Genomic DNA, 22,271 nt, shown 5'->3' on the forward strand with positions numbered 1-22,271 from the left:
CAGAATACTTTAAACGCCAATGATTTACTAATTTGCTGCTTTTTGTAAGATGCAGCAACCACCGCAATGCAACCGACGATGCCCATGATGGCTCCATATGCTTATCCTCCGGTAATGCCAGCATATCAGCCACCGACTTATCCGCCGCCAGTGGGGCAATCAAATTTTCCAAATCCAGCTCCTCCAGCATACAGCAGCGCCGTCAATGCAGGAAAGGCAACAACAGATCCTGGTCAGTCTTCAGCCGACGGGAAAACGACAGAGCTGGCATCTCAGGTTAAAGCAGATGGATCACAGAAAAACCCTGATTCCATTTTTCAAAAATGTGTTGTGTTTTTTAAAGTTCAAACTACATGAATAATAGATGAATTAGCTTTAAACTTTCAGGAGATTAATGCAAACGTTTTTCGTCACATCGGACAACACGCTGCTGAGAGAGCTAACGACAGCCTTCAACTTTTTCGATTTACAGTGATTTATTTCTTTCTATTAATCTATTCAATTTTGAAAATTTTGGTTCATTTTGTTCAGAGGAGTTTAAACAAAAATTTAAAATTGTTGCACTGAAAAAATGTTCCTGAATAATACAATTCAGAATGGAAATCAGTTCACGTTTATAAATATCAAAATTGCTTTGTCATTAGTTTCTTATTTATTCGTTTATGTTTATTCATTGTTTCTGTGTTTATTATTTATTTATTTATTCATCTTATGATTGATCAAATGTGAAACATGGAAGTGCGCTTTTTGAGCTGCTTTTAAATACAACAAGCCAATCCAAGGTTGAAAAAATCAACTGTCACTTTGGCTAACGTTCTCCATGGCACACATTCTGTTATAAATCAAACTAGTTTCAATCAAGCTTTAAATAAAATGATCATAGCTAAAATGCAATCTTTTTGCGCGTTTTACTGCATGACCAATAATTTGAAGAAATTTGTCTGTTTTTGTTTAAAACATCAAGCACGAAAAGTGCATTGACGCTATAAAATAATATGCGTTGAACTGAAAATTATAAATAAATTAAAATTCATAAAATAACAACAGTAAAAGAATAAATGAATTATTAATGATAACTCTGGGTGCAGATATTGCAAAAATGGTTGCTACACATGGCATTTAATTGGATCCAATCTTAAATGGTTTGATAATTTTTACGTTTATAATTTATCCATTTGAGAGGTATTAAATTAAGTGACATGATGAATTACTAATGCTCCTTTACAAAATCCCGATATTGTTTTTGCATCTTGCTGAGCTGTTACTTTGCAATATTAGTAATATATATACACTTTTACATTTTTAAATTGTTCATCTTGTTGACAAGTATTTACTGAAACAGCTTTTCTCTTGTACTTGCAAAGACATTTTTAACCCTCATCCGGGCAGCAAATTTTACACCTTAATCCCGACACCTGTCTACATATGTAGACACTAGAAGTTTCTTCGTGTTTACTCCCTGTACATGATGTTAGAATGATTATTTTTTCAAGAACTAATGATAATTCCACAAATAGATTATTTATTTTATTCAATGCAAGCGCTACACGATATTTTAGTGATTTTATGGCTGCTACGTATATATTTTTTTTACGTGAATAGCAGCGGTTTCACGTTGATTTTCGACGTCCTTGCTCTCGGCATTTTGATGGATCTTATCATTTTATAACTGATAGCACAGCACAGCTGGTCAAACAACACATCAAAATGAGGTATGGAAATTAAAAATCTATGCACAAACTAAAGATGCCTTCATCCACTACAGACTGCCCCAAAATCATAAATGTTACAGATATCAGTTATAAAACGACAAGATCCATCAAAACGCCGAGAGCAAGGACGTCGAAGGAAGGTCGAAAATCAACGTGAAACCGATGCCATTCATGTAAAAAAATATATATGTAGCAGCCATAAAATCACTAAAATATCGTGTAGCGCTTGCATTGAATAAAATAAATAATCTGTTTGTGGAATTATTATTAGTTCTTGAAAAAATAATCATTTTAACATCATGTACAGGGACTAAACATGACGAAACCTCTCGTGTCTACATATGTAGACACGTGCCCGGATTAAAGTGTAAAATCTACTGCTCGAATGAGGGTTAACTAATCAACATCAGTATCACATTATAGCAACAAGAAATGCAAACATACATTGATAAATACTGCATGTATACACAAATATGCATAAAAATAAAAAGAAGAATTTAGTGATAAAATGATTCTATCGGCTAACAAGTAATGTTTATCAACAAATGCGGCAGTTTTTCTTAGCATGCTAAGCTTCATTTTAACATTATAAATACGCGTTTCTTTTGTTTTTCAACTGATCAGTGCAGCATAATCTATTTAATTTTTCATTCAAAGTAAACTGATTGATCACGTAAAAATACAATCTGGATAAAATGCATAATAAATGGGCTTCAGATGCAAATAACATAGAAAGCAAATTGATAAATAAATGAATATGTATATATTGAAAACTCCCTCCGGTTGAGCCTGACCATCTGTAGCAGCTACCGTAACTGGTGATTAGCGGTTGTAATGTGATACTCACGTGCGTGCGTGTTTGAACATGTGTGAGATCTGATGTTGTGCGTGTGCGTTGGCCTGTGATTGTTTTGTGTGATTTTTCCGAATAAAGCCTAGTTCCGCGCCGTTGTTTTTGAACTGTTAGCGAAACGCAATTGCCACTTGTAGTTGGATTAAACAGTATATATATGATACCTGCATTTAGATTTAGTATATTTCTTAAAATGAAGAATTTCGTATTGTGCGTGTTATTTTCTGCTATCTTGGTTTCTGGTCAGATTTTTAGAAAAGTAAGAAATACATACAAAATGAAATACATTTTTATAAATCTAAACACGGTGAACATGTGTATAATTATTTTGTTGATGTCATATGAATTTTTAATGTTATATTTATAATCATTACTTTTTAATCATTGCTTTTACACTGAACCTTTAAAAATAAAATTATTTCTAATAATTTCGCATAATCGTTAAATATTCAGTATAATAACTAATTTTCAAATCATTTGTGCATTCTTCTAAGTTTTGAATTTACGGTAACTTTTTAACAATAGTTTCAACTTTTAAACTTTATAGTGAACTCATAGCAATAATAAGTAATATGTGCATCATTTGTACGACTTCTCTTGAAAGCAGCTTTTTTTACAAAAATATAGCATATCAGACAGAAACGTAGAGTATTATTAGTCCACTTATGAATAAATCGCTTGATTAGTATTTTTCATTCAACTTTCTTTCCTAGAAAGATAGCAATGCAGTCGACAGTGAAGACGCACTTAAACAAAAGGTACCAACAGAAGTATTGTTTAAAAAATAAAATTAATCTAATACTTAATTTATGCAATTCGTTCTAGACAGAAGGTTTACGGTTTTTATTTGTATTTTTTCTTCACAGAAATTTTTCCATAATTCTTCTTTCTAAATATGTATAAAAGTATTCTGAACCTCTTATATCTTTGTTAATATTTCAGATTTATGACATTAATGTTTCCATAACTCGATTATTTTTCTTTTTCTTCTTAAATATTCCTGTATTTTTTGTTCAGTTTTTATACGTTGGTGATATATGATTCTTAAAGGATAAATGTAATTTAGATACAAGATGTAGAAAGCTGGATAAAACATAGAAAAGATGAAGCAAACGTATGTATTTTCAGAATTGAATATACGCTTATTATGTATAGTATTGCAGATTAAATCATAAAGAGACAAGATTGAATAATGAGTAAATTTTCAATTCACATTTAGTAATCATAATTTCCTAAATTATCAAAAAAAGTTCAAACAAAACTCTGTATATGCTCATTTTTATGCATTTTAAATTAAATAGTATGTATTCAGTTAATCTAAGAAAGGAGCAATAAAGCACTCTGAATTTGAAAAATGAGCATTTCAACATTCAAATAAAATTCAAAAACTTATGCAGTGTTTAATTATATATATTTCAAATAAAACAGTTTTGTAGATAATGATATAATAATAATCCACAATAAAATTCGATCATTATGTATTAATGATGCAATACATGCTTTCAGAATCCAGGAAAATTTGATGAATTACTTTTTGCTGCATCTTTAAAATGCCCTTCAGAATGTCTAAAATTCATTGATAAAAGCCCCAAAATGCACGAATTATGCTTATTGAAATGTCAAAAAAAGGTGATGACAATTGCTATATCTCTTTACATATTAATGAAACTATTTCAGTTACTGAAACAAAACTCATCACTTTACAAATAGCACTGCAGAGCACCGGAAACATCAAATAATCTTACAAATAATTTGACATATCTCTAAATGGATACTTTGATTAAATATCTATTTTGTTGTTTGCTTAACATGGTTTATTATTTCTTGCAAATACACACTTTGTCACTTCTGTACTGTCAATAATTGCATAATTCATGAAAACTTTTCATGAATGAAAACATATGCATCTGAAATTCTATTCGTAAAATTTAAGCTTTGAGGTAAACCTGTGTTGGGCTTAGTCATTTACAGATATTTACTTCAGCTTCATCTTACTGCTTATTGATCAAAATAAGTTTAGCATCATACACAACTGCAGTGTCAATACAGTAAGCGAAATAAAAAATGAAAATAAAATTTTAACATTACTGAAATTGTTTTGTAAAAAACTGATTTGTGCATTTCATTTTATTTTCAAATTGAAATATTTCAAAGAATAGACATTGGTTTCTAAAATATTTTATTGAAAAATAAATGAAGAATGTAGATGTAAATGAATGGATACCAGTAAATATTAGGAATTAATATGGCTTACTTACATAATATATAATATATTATATATTCATATTTGGCCATTTACGAGTAAATATTGAGATTCCAACATTCATCAGATATTGTTCATATTCGCTGCAAGCAGAGTCTGCACACCGCCTGTGTACACATAGCCTATGTGCGGACTTGGTCTGCAACATATTCAAAGTAAACTGAATGGTCATGTCAAAATATAATGTGAATAAATTGCATAATAAATGCGTTGGAGGACTTCAGATGTAAATAGCGTAGAAAACAAAAGATCACATAAATATAAATGTAAATAAATAAGTACATATATGTGTGGATATGATTCCCTCATTCAAATTTATTACATTCCTTACAATAAAGAATTTTGTTTTCTGCTTGTTATTTTCAGCTGTCTTGGTTTCTGGCTAATTTCTTTTCAAAGTAAGCTCAAATAAAATGCATTTTTATAAATATTCAATTCAGTGTTGCAAACTATGAATAAATATTCTGATTGAAATTATTAATTTCTACAATGTTTTGTCATAGAAAAAAGCCAAGGCCAAGAAAAGTAAAGATACACTTAAGGAAAAGGTATCTCCATGGACAGTGTTGAAAAAATAAAGTTAACAGAACAGCTTACTGATTCAACTTGTTGAAAACAATTTTTAGCTTTTTATCTTTTAGCTATTTTTATTATTTTTTTAGTATTTCTTCTTCATAATTCTTTGTGCAGCTTCTTTTATCATGTATACATATATAAAACCATACTTCAGTCTCTGTTTCTCTTTTGACTTGATTTTTTAACTTTATAAAACTATTGCTATCCTATGGAAATTAATCTTCTTTTGCTTTTATTTTTTTGACATTCTGTGCTCAAGTTTTGTTCATTTCTGATATTTGAAATTTAAGAAATAATTATAATTTGATAGAAAGTGTGGAAAGTTGGATAGAAAAAACAAGGGAGAAAGCAAAGAGATGCATAACTAACTTAAAATATGAGCAAATTATGCACAATTCATAAAATCATTTTTTATGAGATCATAGAAAAACAGGATTAAAAAGCAAGATTTAAATTTAAATTTAAATTTAGTAACTGAAATTAAAAATTATAAAAATTCAAGCGAAGATCTTTGTTATATATACATATGAATACGCTAACTTTTATTCATCTTAAATTAAACATGCACTGATAAAAAATGAAAATGAGTATTTCAGGATTTATATACTATGTAACGAGCGAAACAACAAGTCACTCGTCTCCGATGTTAGTGGACTGTATGTCTGAGTTGTTATTGCAAGGCCGGGAGTGTCCAATGTGTTAGACAATCCGACTTATAAGGCGACAACTGTTATTTAAAAACTCGATTGAGTGTCAAACAGTTTACTCAAGAAAATAACACTGAGCTGGGGATAATCAGACAAGAAATAAAAGAATAACACACCAAGAAAAGCAAAACACGCTAAAGGCAAACTACTAACAACGGCAAGCCACCACTATCTCGCAAGCAACCACGCCCCCAAAAATCCCCTATTACGTCACTTCCGGGTCTACCGTGTTATTAATGACACTCGGGTTCTCTACGTTGAATACAGACCCATTTCTGTCGTCTACATACTATACAGAAAGATTACGCACAGTATAATCATTTTGTATTCATGCTGCGATGCATGATTTCAGATCCAAAAGAAGTAAATGCCCTTCAGAATGCAAAGATTTCTTTCAAGAATGCCCTTTTGATCAGAAGTTTATGAAATGCTCACTATGCGTTCTGAAATGTCAAAAAAAGGTATTGTGAATTTTAAGCTGCTCTGAATGTTACTAAAACTATTCCAGGTACTGAAAGAAAATTCATCACTTTACAAATGAAGCTGCAGACTGCTCTGAAGATTATTCACGAGAATATTTCAAAACTTTTCATTTTTTAATCTGATTTGGCTATTTTTTCATAAAATCAGAGGTTGGATATTTTAATAGGCTTTCGTGTTTTATTTGTGCGTAAACTTTTACCATTCAGAATTTTTGGCATATGAATTACAATAAACTGATCAAAAGATTTTCCGTTAGATTCAGAAATTTCCAAAACTAATAATATTATGAATTGATTCGCATGCTTACTAAAACTTATTTTTGAAAAATTAACTGTAAAAATGTAAATGTGCAGTAGAAGAAGAAACGTGAAAAGTATAAATGAATGTTCTTAAAGTGTATTAAATACTTTATGGCAAATCAAAATTCCGTTAACATCCTGTTCAATAAAAATGTCTAATCAGAAAGAATTTTTTGAAGGAAGAAAACAGGAAATAATGTATAATAAATGCAGCTCTAAAAATAGTGCGCTGGTGTCAAAAGGTACTGATTTTTACTGTACTTTTATGCTTTCAAATAAAATTATATACAGCTTTTGTATGTTTCCTTAGCAAGTAATATTCACATTTTATTATCTACTTTTTTTAAATAACTGCAAATGGGAGTTAAAAAATGTTGGATTCAACTGAGCTGAACTGTTTTAACTGAACAAATGGCTATCAATATTTTAAAACATAATACACGTCAAATGCCTTTTAAATTACTTTCACTGGAAACAACTGATCAGCACTGATCTCATTAACACTGAACTTACACAATAATATAACTTGAAAGAAAACTTATCTCAGGAATCAGTTTATTGTGTTTTCAACAAATCTTTATTTATCTGCATCATTCCTTTTGTAAAAACAACTCACTTTGGGCATATTTATTACAGAAACTTGAAAATACCATTAAACAACTGTAGATTACAAAAAAAATCCTTCTAGTATAGTGTTACGTTTATATAAAACTTTTTTAAGTATGGCGTGGGATGAAAAAAATTTGTAACATTGCCGACAATAATTTATGTGGATACAATTTTATAAAAGTCATCTTTCTGTAAATGCTCATTTATTACGTAATGAAAATTGCATTAATTTTTGCGAGTGATGCGCAGAATAAATGAAACTGTTCTTTCTTCTTGTTGAAAATGAAAATATTTCATTACAAATAAGAAAATTTTGTAATACCATTTCGTATTGATCTATTAATTGAATTAACTTAACAGTTAACTTTAAAGTTAGTTAACACTGACAGTTAACTTACTTTAAAGTTTACTTATTTAAACAATGGAAGTTTAAAATGAATACGCTCTAAATTAAAAAACATTTTAAAGTGAAAATCACCTATAAAAGGCACTGACAAAAATAAATTACTCATTCCTGATTTTGCTCCTCGACAGAACGGTGAGCATATTAGAGTAGCTGCTGTGATGTGATGTGATGAACGTTAATATTTTCATTTTCATATTTAGCATTGTTGTGGAACATGGAGAAGCTTCAGAAAAGTTTCATTGTTTTAATGGCACTGTTTTATTCAGTTGCCTGTAGTTATGATGGAAACGGAATCCAGGCCGAAAGAGATCCATTCTCTGCTGACGTGGCATTAATCTTCGACAGTAGCAAAGTTATTTCAGAGAAAATGTTCGAGAAAGAAAAGAATGCGATAATAAGTCTGGCCAAAGTATTTTCTGAAGATAAGTACAACGTTCGACTCGCCGTTATACAGTATTCGATGAAATCTGACCAACAATATTTGCCGGCTAATGTGGTTTACAATCTTGACTACATAAAAGACATCAGTGAGCGCATTATTTTTGTTTAATAATATTCCATTGCTAATTTTGTTATGTTTTCTTTCTTTTGAAAATGCTCTTTATGCTTTTAACTTTTTTTTAATTATTTTTTTTAATTTAACTTGAGAGGTAGATGTGAAATTAATTAGTGTTGTGTTTCAGAAAATTTTTCCAACCAAATTATTAAAATAAAACAGTCACATTGGTTGGTTAACATCAGTGATGCACTGAGGGTATGCAAGACAAATGTCTTCGAATCAGAAGACATTAATGGCGGTAGACCGACAAGAAGACATTTTGTTATCTTATTCACATACGGTACCACGTTTGTTGAAGACGATCTCCCTCATTATTGGGCACAAATTATGAAAAATGCCGGTCATCACATCTTCGTAGTATCTACTCGTACTTATAACCGTGCAACATATAAAAAATCGACTCAACAGCATCATTTTCTTCAAAAGAATGTAGCTAGTGATCCCACACTGTTTTTTATTCTGGATGAATTTGCCAATATGAAAACATTTTTAAATTTGTTGCTTATGAAAATGTTCTCAATTGGTAATACAATGATTACAATTTCAACTACAACACCAACGACGACAACGATCACGACAAATGATGTTTCAAACGTTTCATCACCGAATGAAGAAAATGGTACAATTATTACAGATGAATATTTAAATAGCATTTCCACTATGCAACAGTTCAATGAAACTGATTTGACAAGTCATCCCTACGAAACTACTACCAATGCAGAGCAAAGTTTGAATTCTACAGTACTGGAATTAGATTTGAACGAAAACTTTGATGTTACAACTAATGAAACCAATTTCCATCAGCTTAATGAAACTGATTTAACTCCCACTGAAAATATTTCGAATGCAGAGCCAAGTTCAGAATCTACAAATGAATTAGATTTAAGCGAAAATTCAGATGATATAGACAACGATGAAGATGATGAACAAATTGTTGCAAGTGGATATTCAAATGATAGAACCGATTTTTATCCGTTTAATGAAGATACACTGGATGAATCTGCTTCTACATTGTCGCATGAGTCAGATATGGACACTCCTTTAGTGGACGAAAATTTAAATGACAGTGACGAAGTAGAGTCAGAGTCTTCAAGCATTGAATTGGACAACAATATATTGGAAAATAATACATCAACATCTAATCTAATTAATGAAAAGATGAAAAATAGCTCACTGAAATTTGAAAATCGAACAGAAGACACTTTTACAAGAACTGTACCAAACAATTCATCAGGAGCTTTGAATTTGACTGACATTTACAATGACCAAAAAAATAAAGAGCCAAACTTCTGGATATTCATTTTTATTTTTGCCCCTGTTGGTGTCGCTTTTCTGCTGGCAATGACGGTATATGGAATACGGAAACGTCAGAAGCTGAGCAAAATGAGAAAGACAGAACAGCCCGTAGAAAAAGACAACAAAGAACAAACTAATGGTAAGTAATTGGAAAATCATCAAATATTACAAATTAATAGGATAGAAAATAATGTGCCTAATCATATTCTTTATTTGTAGAAAGCATTTCCTCCACTATTCATCCAGGCTATTCAGCGATAATGGAAGATTTGGAAGAATTATAAAGATGTTATTAACAGTAATTTGTTAGATTAGATTAACTGTATATATTAATTTCAAAAGAAAAATATATGTATACTTATTTATTTTGCTTCACAAATAAATTTTATTAATTTATTTTGTTATCGAATCAATTTGATTCTGCATCTTTATGCATATTTCACAATTCACTAATTAAGTTTGCATTACACAAATCATATAATTTGCAACTGCAAGTGGCACAGCTTTAGTTTACTTGTTGCAAGAAATTTGACAAAATTATGAAAATTAACTAATTTAGAAGATAAAAATGAGTGAAAATTCGTTTAAAATAACAGCAGTATGAGTAATGCAATATACTAATAATTTATTTTTCTTCTTCAATTACTTGGCTACTTCAAGTTGGAAATTCAACTATTCGTCATTTAGCTTATTTAAAGTAAAATTAGCAAAAATTATCTCTTCCTCGAATTTACTGCTTTAAGTTACGATTACAATTGTTGTCATGATGTTACGTTCCCTACGCTGCACTACCCTTCCTTCCTATCCAGACTCTGGATGAGCACAGATCAATCTGCGGGTTATATTTCATCAAGTAAAATAGATAATGCATGCAATATCACAAGAAAATTACAAAGAGAAATGCTGTACATGACACACATATAGCATTACTTACATTTAATATATAGAAATATAGATAACTGCTGTGCATTCAGACGTAAAAGGTTATGCTGATCTTCCCAATTATTCATTACATAGTTTCTTAAAAATCGCAAATGCATATTTAACAATTCACTGATAAAACCATTTTATGAACGGATGGATTTGAAATGCAAAATTCTTTCTTGTTCAACACTTCCGCTTAGCCATATTGATAATTGCAGTCGTATCAAAAACAATAAAATAAAGCTGCTTAAGAAATGAAAAGCACGACGCAATTTTAATGATACCTTTATAATATTTACAACTGCCATTTTTAGTATGGAACAAAAACAAAACTGAAATAGGGTTTTCAAACTTTATTAACATTTATGAAACGGTCGAGGAATATATACCAATTTCAATACAGATATGAAAAAACGTTAAATCAATTCATTATTTCATTCTGTTTTCAAAGAAATAAAATGTAATGCAAACATCATTCCTGCTAATTTCACCATTTAATCATTTTGAAATTTTTTTACTTTTTTTATGCTTGTACTTTTTTCCACTTTTCCGCATTTTTCCCTTCTAAAATAAAAAATCCAATACACACGAAAAGTATAAAGAATAATTAAAAAATGCTTTCTAATCACAATTTTGACAATTGGTATTTAGATACAAAATAAATGAAAAAAATATTAACATACACATAACTGCCTAACAAATAAAGATATGCTTTAACAATGCTTAAAACTATTAAATAAAAAGGTTTAAGAATAATTTTAAAAAACACATACTTTAGAAGTAACAGGCTGAGCAAAATCAGGAGCAAAATCAAATAAGCTGCTAAAGCCAGCTTGAAAATCCATCCGATTTCGACGTTTCTTTTTTGGATCATTTAATCTAACCATATACTCTTCTTCATATCTAAATTTACGAAAAATAGTACTGACGTATTTCGATAGCGACCGCTAATAATTATGCATACTCTGTGCGCCTCTTCTGTTCGTTTCTTTCTTGTCGTCGCATATAACTCACGTGATCCTAGAACAAAAGTAAATTATTCAAGTTATACAGCGAAACATACGCCTTTCACTTACGATAATTTCTTCAGGTCCTTGAGAGTACTGTTGTTTAAGATCTTCAATCATGCTCGAATGAGTGACACGCCTACGAATACGTTCCGCGTATCTATCCTTTGGTTCAACTAAAGCAACAACCCGTGAAAGGTTAAATTTATCAATTATAAATTTATTGACAGCATTTTCAAAGAAAAATTGAAACGCGAGAAAAATATATTCGCAACTAAGTAATAAAAAGAAAATTATTGAATAATGTAATGAACATCATGTGAAAAACGATTTAAAAAATCAGCAAATGCCAAGTGATAAACAAGAAAAATAAATAAGAAAACACCATAAAAATTATAGTACACTCGCGTTTAGTTGCCATTTTTGTTACTAAAAATATTTTTTATATTATGTTGGATCTGCAAAAAATATTTGAAGTATATGTACAACTTATATATTGTATAGAATTAATATTAAGTTGAAACAAGTTCCATTTTTCTTTAAAAATAACTAAGCATTTTAAATTCACACTAAAGTAAATTAATAATTACCATACGGAACAGCCATTAATTTTGGAGGAACATATTTCTGAACTTCGTTCGCCTGTTTCTTGCACTTATCTTGCGTTTCCAATTCATCAGAATCTTCACTTTCAATCTGAAATTTGAAAACAAAAAATAATATTCACCTGATCACACAAATAAAGCGTTACTTGATCGTCCATTGCTTCTGGCTGAGCTTTAAAACCAAGAGGGTCAACATCACCTAGATAAGTGAAATTCGTGAATAATGAAATTCGAATATTAGATGCAGCGTTTAATTACCAACTGTTTTAGAGCTCACTGATTTCAACAGCTTTTCAATTTGATAGTTCATCTTTTCTTCAATTGGACGCGTTCTTTCTATTACCTTAAATTTATAGATGAGAAAATAAACATATCCAACCCTTTATTACTGTGCGTATTTCAACTAATCGATCAACCACTGCATCTCCTTCAATTGTATGTCCATCAAGCTTCTTCAATAAGATGTAGTTAAGCTGAATGACATAACTCAAAAGTAGATGAAACTTCATTTCCATTAAACTTATTCCCTTAAAATAATTTTTATTTAACGTAACTGAAACTATAAAATCGGTTTTAAACCAAATAAAACGTATGGTGTACCTTTTCCCTGTAAACCATTTCCAAAACAAAATCATTGCATTTATGCAGAAATTCTTGCAATAAAGATGTGTTCGCAATAATATTATCATATAATTCATTCAACTTCTTGCGATCCACTAATAGATCAGACATCTTTTTCACCTGTAAACATGTAAAAAAAGCAATCAGAAGAGTTCTTATATATGAACAATTAAAGAGTATTTTTTAGTAATCAAACAAAGCAGAAAAAATCAAAAATAATTTCATTAAATGTATCCAAAAAAACTTTCAAAATTTTTGGTTCCAAACATCTTAGTTATTCTCAGCTATAACAAATTTAACTGGGCTTTTACATATCAATATCCACCTTTAACTTCGCTATATTTTCTTTTAAAAATGTCACACTACGAACCTCACCTTGAAATACCCGACAATACTTTATCAGCTTTTCAAAACCAAATTCTAATTTCGCGATCTCCCTATTTAGTATGAATCATTAGTTGCAACATTTATTGAAGTTCGTTGTCGTTCTAAATGGAATATCTGACGATTAGTCCATTCAGGTAGATTCTAAATACAACCAAAATCATTAGTACAGTAATGCAATGAGAAAATCAAGTTATGTTTACAATAATTTGGCGATATGCTTATTTGAAAGAAAAACCTTTTAATGGGTAATGAAAATTAAGTTAAAGTAAATGAATTCGTTTTTTTAGAAAAATTGTTTTTTATTTACAACTACGATGCGCTAAGATAAACGACACATTTCCATTTGTTGATGCTAAATCATATTGCCAACTGTTGATGAAAAGAACAATTCATTTGAAACTTGATATTCAATATACTGTAGTAACGAATGGATATATATGGATATAAAAGTGTGTCTGTGTGTGCGTTTGCAAATATACCTTGTGTTTTTAATAAACTCAGTTCCGTCACTTTGTTTGTTGTACTTCTTTGACTCCTTTCTCAAGCAACTGTGTTTGTGTTATTTGATCTTACATCTGTTGTCTCGATTTACGTGATAATACAGATCAAACTCAGCAAACCTCAACACCAACAGTCAAGATCAGTCGACGTTCAACTTTAGTGGAATGTACAGAGCTATTCGCAGAAACTCGAACTTTTGCTGCAATTGAAAACAGTTTTTATAAAATAATAGCTCAAGTCTAAGGTGTAAATATGCTTATCTAAGTACACTCATACCCATCTTTATCTACTTACATACACGACCCTATCCTATCACACAGCAATAATACAACATCAACAGCATCAAAAGACTCGCCGCATTTCTATGCTGAATTCATTGAGTGAGCTGACATCTTTATACTTGGGGCAGGGCAGGTGACGCAGCAGTTGCCATGGCACAACTTTCTGTGATAAAGCGACAGTAACTCCAAGAACAATAAACAGAGTTTCTAACAATTAAGTATAAAACCAAAAACAGTAATCAGAATCAAAATAATGTTTTTTACAGTTAATATATTCATGGTTCAGCATGACTGAATGTATCATCACATTTTTATCACGAATCAGTGATTTTAGTGCTCAAAAACCTATTAAAATTAATTCAAATTCACTGCTTTTTTTCGAGACACGTTATTTCTAATATGATTTATTAGCTTCATTTTATTATTGAATTGAATCTTTTTTATAAAAATGAACAATTTTTATTAGAAAAGAATTTCATTGAAATATGTAGTTATCAATAAAAACGAATAAGATGCAAAATATGTAAATTATTAAAGTTTATAAAATATGAAAATTAAATTTTTTAATAACTTTTTTCAAATTATGCACTACTTTTAAAAAAGAATGTGATTGGCTTTGTTTGTACAAGCTTCTTTTGTTTCTCCTCAATGCCACATTGTTTTTTCTTAACTAAAAATTACTTTTACCCCCTTTGACGCAAATACGATCACCGAATTTAACACTGCAATGATAAGTGATGAATCAGGTGAACTTTTTAACATCCATTCTAATTTTATAATTGACATTATTTATTTGTCTTTTTAGTGCATTATTAAATATTGTTTTCAATTACATTTTAAAGTTTAAAGTTTAAGAAAATATTTTAAGACTTTTAAAGTTTAAAAAATAATTTTGAAGTACCGTTCGCATTGTCAATGAATGAAGCAAATGCAATCAATTTGATCGTTGCAAGCATGCCGAAAGGTTCTCGAAGCTCTTCACGAAGTCATCGCAGTAAGTATCATGATCTGCGTCGACGTAGAAGATCTTCTTTATCAAGAAGCAACAGAAAGAAAATAAAATATATCATGGGAGAGCTGACCAGAAGAAGCCGATCAAGATCTCGCAGTTCTTCAAGCAAATTGACAATTTCTGAAGGTTCTTCATTAGCATATTGTGCCGCATGCAATCAGCCAGTTGGATGGTTGGAATTATGCCCTGACTCGAAATTTGACACACCAAGATATATGGAGTTTCAAAAGAGAAGCAAGAAATCGATGATGAAAAAGCGGCATAAAATGAGTAGTCGTCATTTAATCCGCAGTCGTTCTCCATTGCGTTTAGAAAGGGTTGCGCTTCTTGAAGAAAAAGTAGAGAAAAGGAAGCATCGTAAAAAAAGACGTCGTTCTCATTCTGCAAAGAAACGAAGATCCAGAAGCCGAACACGTGGACCTGTACCATGCCGTGGAATTATTTATGATATAAAAAAGAAATTTTAATATGTTTTAAATCTATAACCTCATTTATTAGCAACACTGTATTTAACGAAACGTTCACCAATGAGTTTTTGATTCATAAATTATTTGTATTTATTTTTCTAATGTAAAATTAAAAATTTAATTTAAGCATTATAAAGAGTGAATTGTTGTTTTTTAAATAAAATTTATCGTTTTTTAAATAAATAAACTGATATAGCAGCTATAAAAAGCATCATCTGTTTTGAATTGTTTTTAAATGTATTGTGTTACGTTATACAATAGAGGGATAGTATTTAAATATAAATTTAAGTTTAAAATGTGTATATTTATTTATTCAAAGGAGTTGAAACATTAAATCTGAACAATTCATTGTAAAAATTGTTTTTTGACAACGAACAGATAATAATTTTGTAATTTTATCAAATTTTCTGTTTATATTAGCATTTAATTGATAACAGCGGAAAATAAGGGTTTGCACATAGTTGGTACCTACTCGGATTGGTTTCAGCTACTTGATTGGTGAATAGTTATTTACTAAATGATGGCGTAATATAACCATAGTATAATTCGCATTTGTTTCTTGTTATAAAATAAAACTGTTCATATTACATCTGTTCGCATGTAAAGCTTATATCTGAAGCTCAGAAAAACGTAAATCTGAAAAAAATCAAACAAATGCAAACAATATATCATTTAAAATAAACATGTAATATAACGCCTACTTAATATGAACAGTATGAAAAATAGAATAAAAAACATTAAGTCAAGATATTTGATTATTTGATTTGATAACATAATTCTTTTAATAAGAAGCAAAAAATGAAAAACCTATAGAAAAATAATTTTAAAAAAAGAGTAAAACCCATCCGCCAATCACAGATCTAATCAGAATAGCCAATGATTGCATTATTTATTTATATAATTACTTCCTTGTTCATAGTTATATTACGCCAACATTTAGTAAACAACTTTCCAATCATAAATTAACATAAAATAGCCAATAACATGGTTGAAACAGACGGCCAATCAAAACGCAATAGCAAAAATCTCGATCTGCATTAAGGAAGATTAGTCTACTTCAGAGCAGATGCTCCCTGTTTGTTGTAGACCTGTCTCAGCAGCTACCATTGCTACAGATCGTATGTCTTCTAAATGCAACAAGTCTGTAGACATGGTGATTTAGATGGCAGGAGAAGCTGTATTCAAAGAACAAATGCATGCACAAACTTCGTAGGGGGGAAGATGGGCAATAGCACAAATAAATACGAATAGAAACAAGAACAGCAAACGAACAGCGCGTAAATATCAGTTTCAATGCATAAGCATAAGTAAATTTCACATTAGCATTAAAAACTGACAATTATATTTTGCAAAAGTGCTTAAAAATGCATATTTTACTTTTATTTTCATTCTTGTTACTTTTACTTTTTACCTGCTTGTAATTTTTGAAAGATTTATTTCTAAAATCATTTCTCAAAGCAGAAGATTTGTCTATGAATAACAGCAACACAAATGATTCAGAATTAATATTTGTTTCATTTAATCCCAAATGTAAACATTCCTGACATTATTCATTGCACATTTCCACATAATTTCATTTTGTAAATTGACAAATGAATAGGAGAATGTCTGTCAGTGTTTAACGCTGGAGTCGGCGTTATTATATTTTAATTTTTTTCCATACAGTAAGATCCGACCAATATGCGGTAACAACAAGCATTCAGCAACAAGATAAAGTATTGCTTGCCTGTTTAGAATGCTTAATGCAATGAATAAAAAGGGCTTTAAAGTTCTTTCCCATGCCGGGAATCGAACCCGGGCCTTGCGGGTGAGAGCCGCAAATCCTAACCACTAGACCACATGGGATTGCTGAAAAGTTTTTAATACATTAAATATAATTGTAAAATTTTATTGACAGCTTGGTTTTTACTTTTTCATTTTTCATCATTATTTTTCAGAAACGTCTATTGAAATTTCAAAATATTATCCTTTCAGCCAGTTATTTGAATAAACATGCTGTAATACCACGCAAAATAAAATTAAATGCATATGCTTCAATAAATTGTCATAATTATTTTTTTTTATTTTTAAATTTTAATTTTTTGAATCATTTACTTTTGCATTATAGTAATTTCTTAGATTTCTGCTTGACAGTCAAGTTACTGTACACGTTTTTCTAATTTGAGCCTGTTGCTATAGTTTTCTACGGTTTGGTTTCTGTTTGCAGTATTGTTTCTTAGTTTGCTGTTTTGTTTATTTTTCAAAAATCATAAGCTTCGGATACTGAGAAATTCTGTTAAGGGTTTCTGTGGTGATTATTTATTTATAAATATTGTCAGTGGTTGATAGAAATATTAATTCTTTTCATCTATATAATATTTTCTGTAATGTAAATATTAACTAAATTTGAATATATTTTTTAGTCCTTTTTTAAAATGAATTTTGTACACCTTCGAAAAGAATACCCAAATAGAATGAGATTATGGTTTCAAAATTATTTTAAGATTTATGAATGATCGACTTTGCTGATTGATGTCGAGAAAAGTGGGCAAGAACAATTTCACCGATCTGAACATCCTTTACAAGCAGAACGAGAGTAGAGAATTGATCATCTCGATCATCAGGTTCGCATTCCAACAGCTCGGCTATTCTACCGTAGCGGTTAACTGCGAACAGTTGTACAGCTATGCTAAGAGTTCCAACGCGGCTTGTTCGAAACGAAAGCGTCAGCAAAGTTCGGTGCCAGAACCGTTTGTTGTCGATCCGACGGAAATTGACATTCTGTCTTTGGAAAGTCGAGGCGAACGGTTTAGGGTTTTTTCCAGACTGACGCTTGTGGTCAATAGTGTCGAACGACTGCAAGAATTGCTCAGCAATAAGATTATATCCAACTACGATATCATTGCCGTATGTCCGTTGAATGAGACCACTTTCGACATGGCGGCCAGTGATTCCCGAGTTCATTTGCTCACCACTGATGTGACGGCGGACAATTTTTCCCTATTTCAAGGAAACAGATTGAATGAGGCAGTGCGAAATGGAAAATACATTGAAATATCCTACTCGCCTGCGATAATGGACACTTCCATCCGAAAGGAAGTATTTACTTGTGGGCGAAAAATTTTCAGGTTTTAAATTAATAATATATTTTTAAAATAAGCATAAGAAATTGATGTTGTTCAGGACTGTTGGTGAAAAGGGAATTATTTTGACTAGTCGTGCAACGCGTCCAATGGAAATGCGAGCTCCGTACGATGTGATCAACATTAGTCATTTGTTCGGCATGAATACAAACGAATCACGCTCAGCAATCACTGTAAATCCACAGCAGTTGTTGCTTGCGGTGGAGGATAATAAATCCAAACCAAGAGAGCAGGATGCAAATCTTTCACTAGCGACTACTTCCAATGTACGTTTTGAATTACTGAAAAAACTTTCACAAGTTCCCGAATTTAACGTTCAAATGGAGTTTCGTAATAACTAGTCTGAAAATTAACAATTGTATTAAAACTGTAGTCAACATTACATTAGTTATTTTGATTATTTTTTTTTGTAGAAATAACACCGAAATACAATTCTTTGCTGTGAAATAACTGTTGGCATAGTTTTTATATCAAATGAATTTATTTTTTGATTATCAATTTTAGCTTTCAGTTCTCATTTATATTTTGGCAAACAATTATTTTAGCATTTCGAAAATACGATTATTAAAATCAAATAAGCTAAAGTTTTAGCAAAAATGATTAAACTCATACAGTTGGAAATTTTCTGGATAACAAAAATAACTTATAATGCTGTATAATTTAACTTTCATTAATAAAAATTAAAAAAATTGCAACCTCTTCATGAAAATTTGCGAAGCATGTTCTTAAGATATTAGAAGTAAACTTGAAAATCTTTAATACTGTATCTGTGACACCGAAATTAATTGTACACTTTAAAAAACTTTTAAATGGTAAGTTTTTAAATTTTATATTTATAATGTTCTATTGTTTAAATTTTTAATTTTATCTTCCATTTTATTCGAGTTGTATTTTATTTTATGCTGTGTGTATTTTGTACAGGTAAATAAATTTATCGAAAAAGCCAGGTAATATGAATTAAATAAAGCAGTTTTTTATTAAGTTATTAGCTAATGAACATAAAATCAAGCAGAAATGAAAAAAATTGAGTTTTGAAGGCTCGGATGCGAAATAATTTTGATAATTTAAGATTTTCATTAATGTAGAATATCTTTTTTAAGATTGAAATATAGCTAGTTGTTGACAATATGTGGTGGTGAAAGTATTTTATGGCACTCAAAGCAGAATGTATCTGACGAGTTTGTTGTTCGAAAGCAGAAATAGCAGGATGCATTTGCTTATGATGATGTCAGTATGTTGATAAGACGATTGACCACTTTCTTCACTGGCGATGGAGATGAGAACTTTTGATTAATTTGTTAATCATTTAGTCTTGCATCATTAAAAAAATAAATTAACAAATTTATTTTTTAATATTCAAACATTTGTTTTAAACATCGATTAGCAAGCGCTAAATGTCTTTTACCCATATATTAAAAATTGGCGATGTAGAAAACTTTATATTGGCACGGAATATATGTGTTAGCCACAGTGGTATTGTTCAAAAAATTGAAATCATGGATTTCAGTAACAGTGAAAACACAGTAATAGCATGGCATTTATTGTTGTATCACACTGTGTGCATTGTTTTCAACAAAAAGTACTACAAGAGTTCAACAGGTGTACAGCATGTATTCATTGTTTTTTAGGCATTTATAACGCAGTAGGTATTGAAATGTATTTTGGGCAGTTATTTCTTTGGAAACTATTATTTAAGCATGAAAATTAGTTTGTTTTCGTTTATTTGGTTTTTATTTATAATGTTTTTTTTATTCTTTTTAGAAGAAATGGCATCTAAAAAGTTACCGATACCAGTGGATGATGTAATTACTCTGGTTGCGAAGGTGAGCGAGCGTGTTTCTTTGTCAGGGGCAACTGGACATTATCGGCGATTTAAATTCGAGAATGTTCTATTCAAAGATTATTCGGCTAAAGATTTGAGAAAGGTCTGGCGTATTTTGCGCCTCAGGGCTTATGGGGAGCATAATCTAGTCCAGGATGTACAAGCCATTGAAGAATATATTGCCAAGTTACAACCACTGGCAACCGATAGACCGAAAAAACCACTCACTGCTTACGTGTACTACGTTACAAAGCGCTATTCGAAGTTGCGTTCGAAAAATCCTACCCTCACTAACTTAGAACTTGTGAGAATACTTGCGGAAGATTGGCGAAAGATGGATGCTGAGAAGAAAAGAAAGTATCAGCGACATTATGAAAGTGAGAAAGAAGACTACAATCGTCAGATGGAAGAGTTTTATGAAAAACATCCGGAGTTAAGAAGTTCCCATCGTAGGAAAAACGTGCCGAAAAAGGAAAAAGCTACTGTGTCGAAAGTGACGAACGATTTACCTTTTATGAAGTTCATGGAAAGTCGATCGAAAAAGTACAGCGAAAAGTACGGTTTGAAGGGTAAAGATTTACGAAACAAGTTGAGATACAAATTTGAAAACTTGTCTGACGAAAAGCGAAGGAAATGGATTTTGCGCGCAGAAAACAGCGAGGACACGTTTATATCCAATGGAAATAAATAAGTTAGAAAGCATACGAAATTGCTACTTCAGTTTGAAATTCAGTGTTTTGTTTTTAATTTATTTCTGGGTTTGGGATTATTTATAATTTTTTATTGTTTTGTCAAATGCTTATGTAGATATGTTTTACTACAGAATTTTGAAAGAGAAATGAGTATTTGTTTAATTATGTTAAATGATTGTGCTACATCACTGTAACTTTTTCTGTGAATTCAAACTGTAATACTTTATGGTTATATGATTGAAAATGTATTCTCTATACAGTAGTGGTAACCACTATATGTGTTAAATGAGTTGCGAATTTTAGCTGTTTTTAATTTGCTATGAAATTCTGTGTTATAAATAAAGGTGCATAAACTGATACTATTCAATTACAATGGTAAACCTTCCGCTCGTACTGTCCGTATTTTTTCTTTTCTGTTGGTGGTAATGACATTCAATAGGTAACATTATCTATCAGCAATAAATAATGCTTTTATAATCATTACATTTAATATTGTCAGTTCATATTTGATTTGTTTATTATTGTCGCAACTTTCTTATATAAATGTGATTATAGATAATCAGGTACGTGGACTGTAACTTAGGTCTTGCGCCAATTCAACTTTCGGCAAATGATGTCTTACTTTTTGTGCGTGTCAGTATTATCTGTATGCAAATACTTACACTTATTAAGTAAAACGATGATAAATTAGATACACATCATTTGAAACGCTACACAGTAAAATTAAACAATGAACAATGATAGGAGTTCGGCTGTCATGTCTGGCTAGCAATAATGATAATAATAATTGCGATGTTTTTTTCTCACGCACACATATAAGGAAGATCTTGACATCGTGGCAGTATCAAATTTATAGTAAAAAAAATAATTACAATTGCAATAATTCTATTATAAATATGCATCAGGCAGAACTTTGATATATATATATATATATATAAATATATAAATATATATATATATATAGAACAATATACCAGAACAAACTGATCGAAATTACTGTAAAATTGAAAATTCCCATCTTCATGGATTAAAATTCCAGGATCACTTAAAGTATTATGAATTTATTT

General features: G+C 30.4%; 4 protein-coding genes and 1 non-coding gene across 5 annotated transcripts; 3 read left to right on the forward strand and 2 right to left on the reverse strand.

Annotated features, from left to right (window-relative positions):
• The first annotated feature begins 66 nt into the window (after nt 1-66).
• On the forward strand, nt 67-475 carry Tsp_02453 (conserved hypothetical protein). The gene is made up of 2 exons (XM_003378131.1): nt 67-332; nt 388-475. The coding sequence occupies exons 1-2, from the start codon at nt 67-69 to the stop codon at nt 473-475; spliced, it is 354 nt and encodes a 117-aa protein (XP_003378179.1).
• Nucleotides 476-8,122: 7,647 nt separating this feature from the next.
• On the forward strand, nt 8,123-10,047 carry Tsp_02452 (putative von Willebrand factor type A domain protein). Its single transcript, XM_003378132.1, has 3 exons — nt 8,123-8,435; nt 8,592-9,902; nt 9,983-10,047. Exons 1-3 carry the CDS (start codon nt 8,123-8,125, stop codon nt 10,045-10,047), a joined length of 1,689 nt encoding a protein of 562 aa, XP_003378180.1.
• A 1,594-nt stretch (nt 10,048-11,641) lies between these two features.
• Nucleotides 11,642-15,045, reverse strand: Tsp_02451 (neuroguidin). Its single transcript, XM_003378133.1, has 8 exons — nt 14,991-15,045; nt 13,928-14,007; nt 12,689-12,826; nt 12,558-12,642; nt 12,422-12,498; nt 12,285-12,390; nt 11,764-11,870; nt 11,642-11,707 (listed from the first exon to the last, which is right to left on the reverse strand). The coding sequence occupies exons 1-8, from the start codon at nt 15,043-15,045 to the stop codon at nt 11,642-11,644; spliced, it is 714 nt and encodes a 237-aa protein (XP_003378181.1).
• Nucleotides 15,046-17,341: 2,296 nt separating this feature from the next.
• Tsp_02450 lies at nt 17,342-17,413 on the reverse strand. The gene has a single exon. It is a non-coding gene; the product is annotated as a tRNA-Glu (tRNA).
• A 666-nt stretch (nt 17,414-18,079) lies between these two features.
• Tsp_02449 (putative HMG box) lies at nt 18,080-21,879 on the forward strand. The gene is made up of 4 exons (XM_003378134.1): nt 18,080-18,646; nt 18,708-19,020; nt 20,452-21,178; nt 21,768-21,879. The coding sequence occupies exons 1-4, from the start codon at nt 18,080-18,082 to the stop codon at nt 21,877-21,879; spliced, it is 1,719 nt and encodes a 572-aa protein (XP_003378182.1).
• Nucleotides 21,880-22,271: the final 392 nt, after the last annotated feature.

The sequence above is a fragment of the Trichinella spiralis genome, assembly GCF_000181795.1.
Source record: "Trichinella spiralis strain ISS 195 chromosome Unknown Scfld4, whole genome shotgun sequence".
In the NCBI taxonomy this organism is placed as follows: Eukaryota; Metazoa; Nematoda; class Enoplea; order Trichinellida; family Trichinellidae; genus Trichinella; species Trichinella spiralis.

Excerpts from the sequence above, each read along its gene's own strand:
- Tsp_02453 (XM_003378131.1), top strand. The coding sequence starts at position 67 with ATGCAACCGACGATGCCCATGATGGCTCCATATGCTTATCCTCCGGTA. Across the intron at positions 333-387 it reads ATTTTTCAAAAATGTGTTGT|GAGATTAATGCAAACGTTTT; the intron begins GTTTTTTAAAGT and ends TTAAACTTTCAG.
- Tsp_02449 (XM_003378134.1), top strand. The coding sequence starts at position 18,080 with ATGTCGAGAAAAGTGGGCAAGAACAATTTCACCGATCTGAACATCCTT. Across the intron at positions 19,021-20,451 it reads TAACGTTCAAATGGAGTTTC|AAGAAATGGCATCTAAAAAG; the intron begins GTAATAACTAGT and ends TATTCTTTTTAG. Across the intron at positions 21,179-21,767 it reads GCAGAAAACAGCGAGGACAC|GTACGTGGACTGTAACTTAG; the intron begins GTTTATATCCAA and ends ATAGATAATCAG.
- Tsp_02452 (XM_003378132.1), top strand. The coding sequence starts at position 8,123 with ATGGAGAAGCTTCAGAAAAGTTTCATTGTTTTAATGGCACTGTTTTAT. Across the intron at positions 8,436-8,591 it reads TGACTACATAAAAGACATCA|AAAATTTTTCCAACCAAATT; the intron begins GTGAGCGCATTA and ends GTTGTGTTTCAG. Across the intron at positions 9,903-9,982 it reads CAACAAAGAACAAACTAATG|AAAGCATTTCCTCCACTATT; the intron begins GTAAGTAATTGG and ends CTTTATTTGTAG.
- Tsp_02451 (XM_003378133.1), bottom strand. The coding sequence starts at position 15,045 with ATGCTTGCAACGATCAAATTGATTGCATTTGCTTCATTCATTGACAAT. Across the intron at positions 14,008-14,990 it reads ATTCATTGACAATGCGAACG|CAAAAGTTCGAGTTTCTGCG; the intron begins GTACTTCAAAAT and ends TTTCAATTGCAG. Across the intron at positions 12,643-12,688 it reads GATTAGTTGAAATACGCACA|GTAATAGAAAGAACGCGTCC; the intron begins GTAATAAAGGGT and ends TATAAATTTAAG.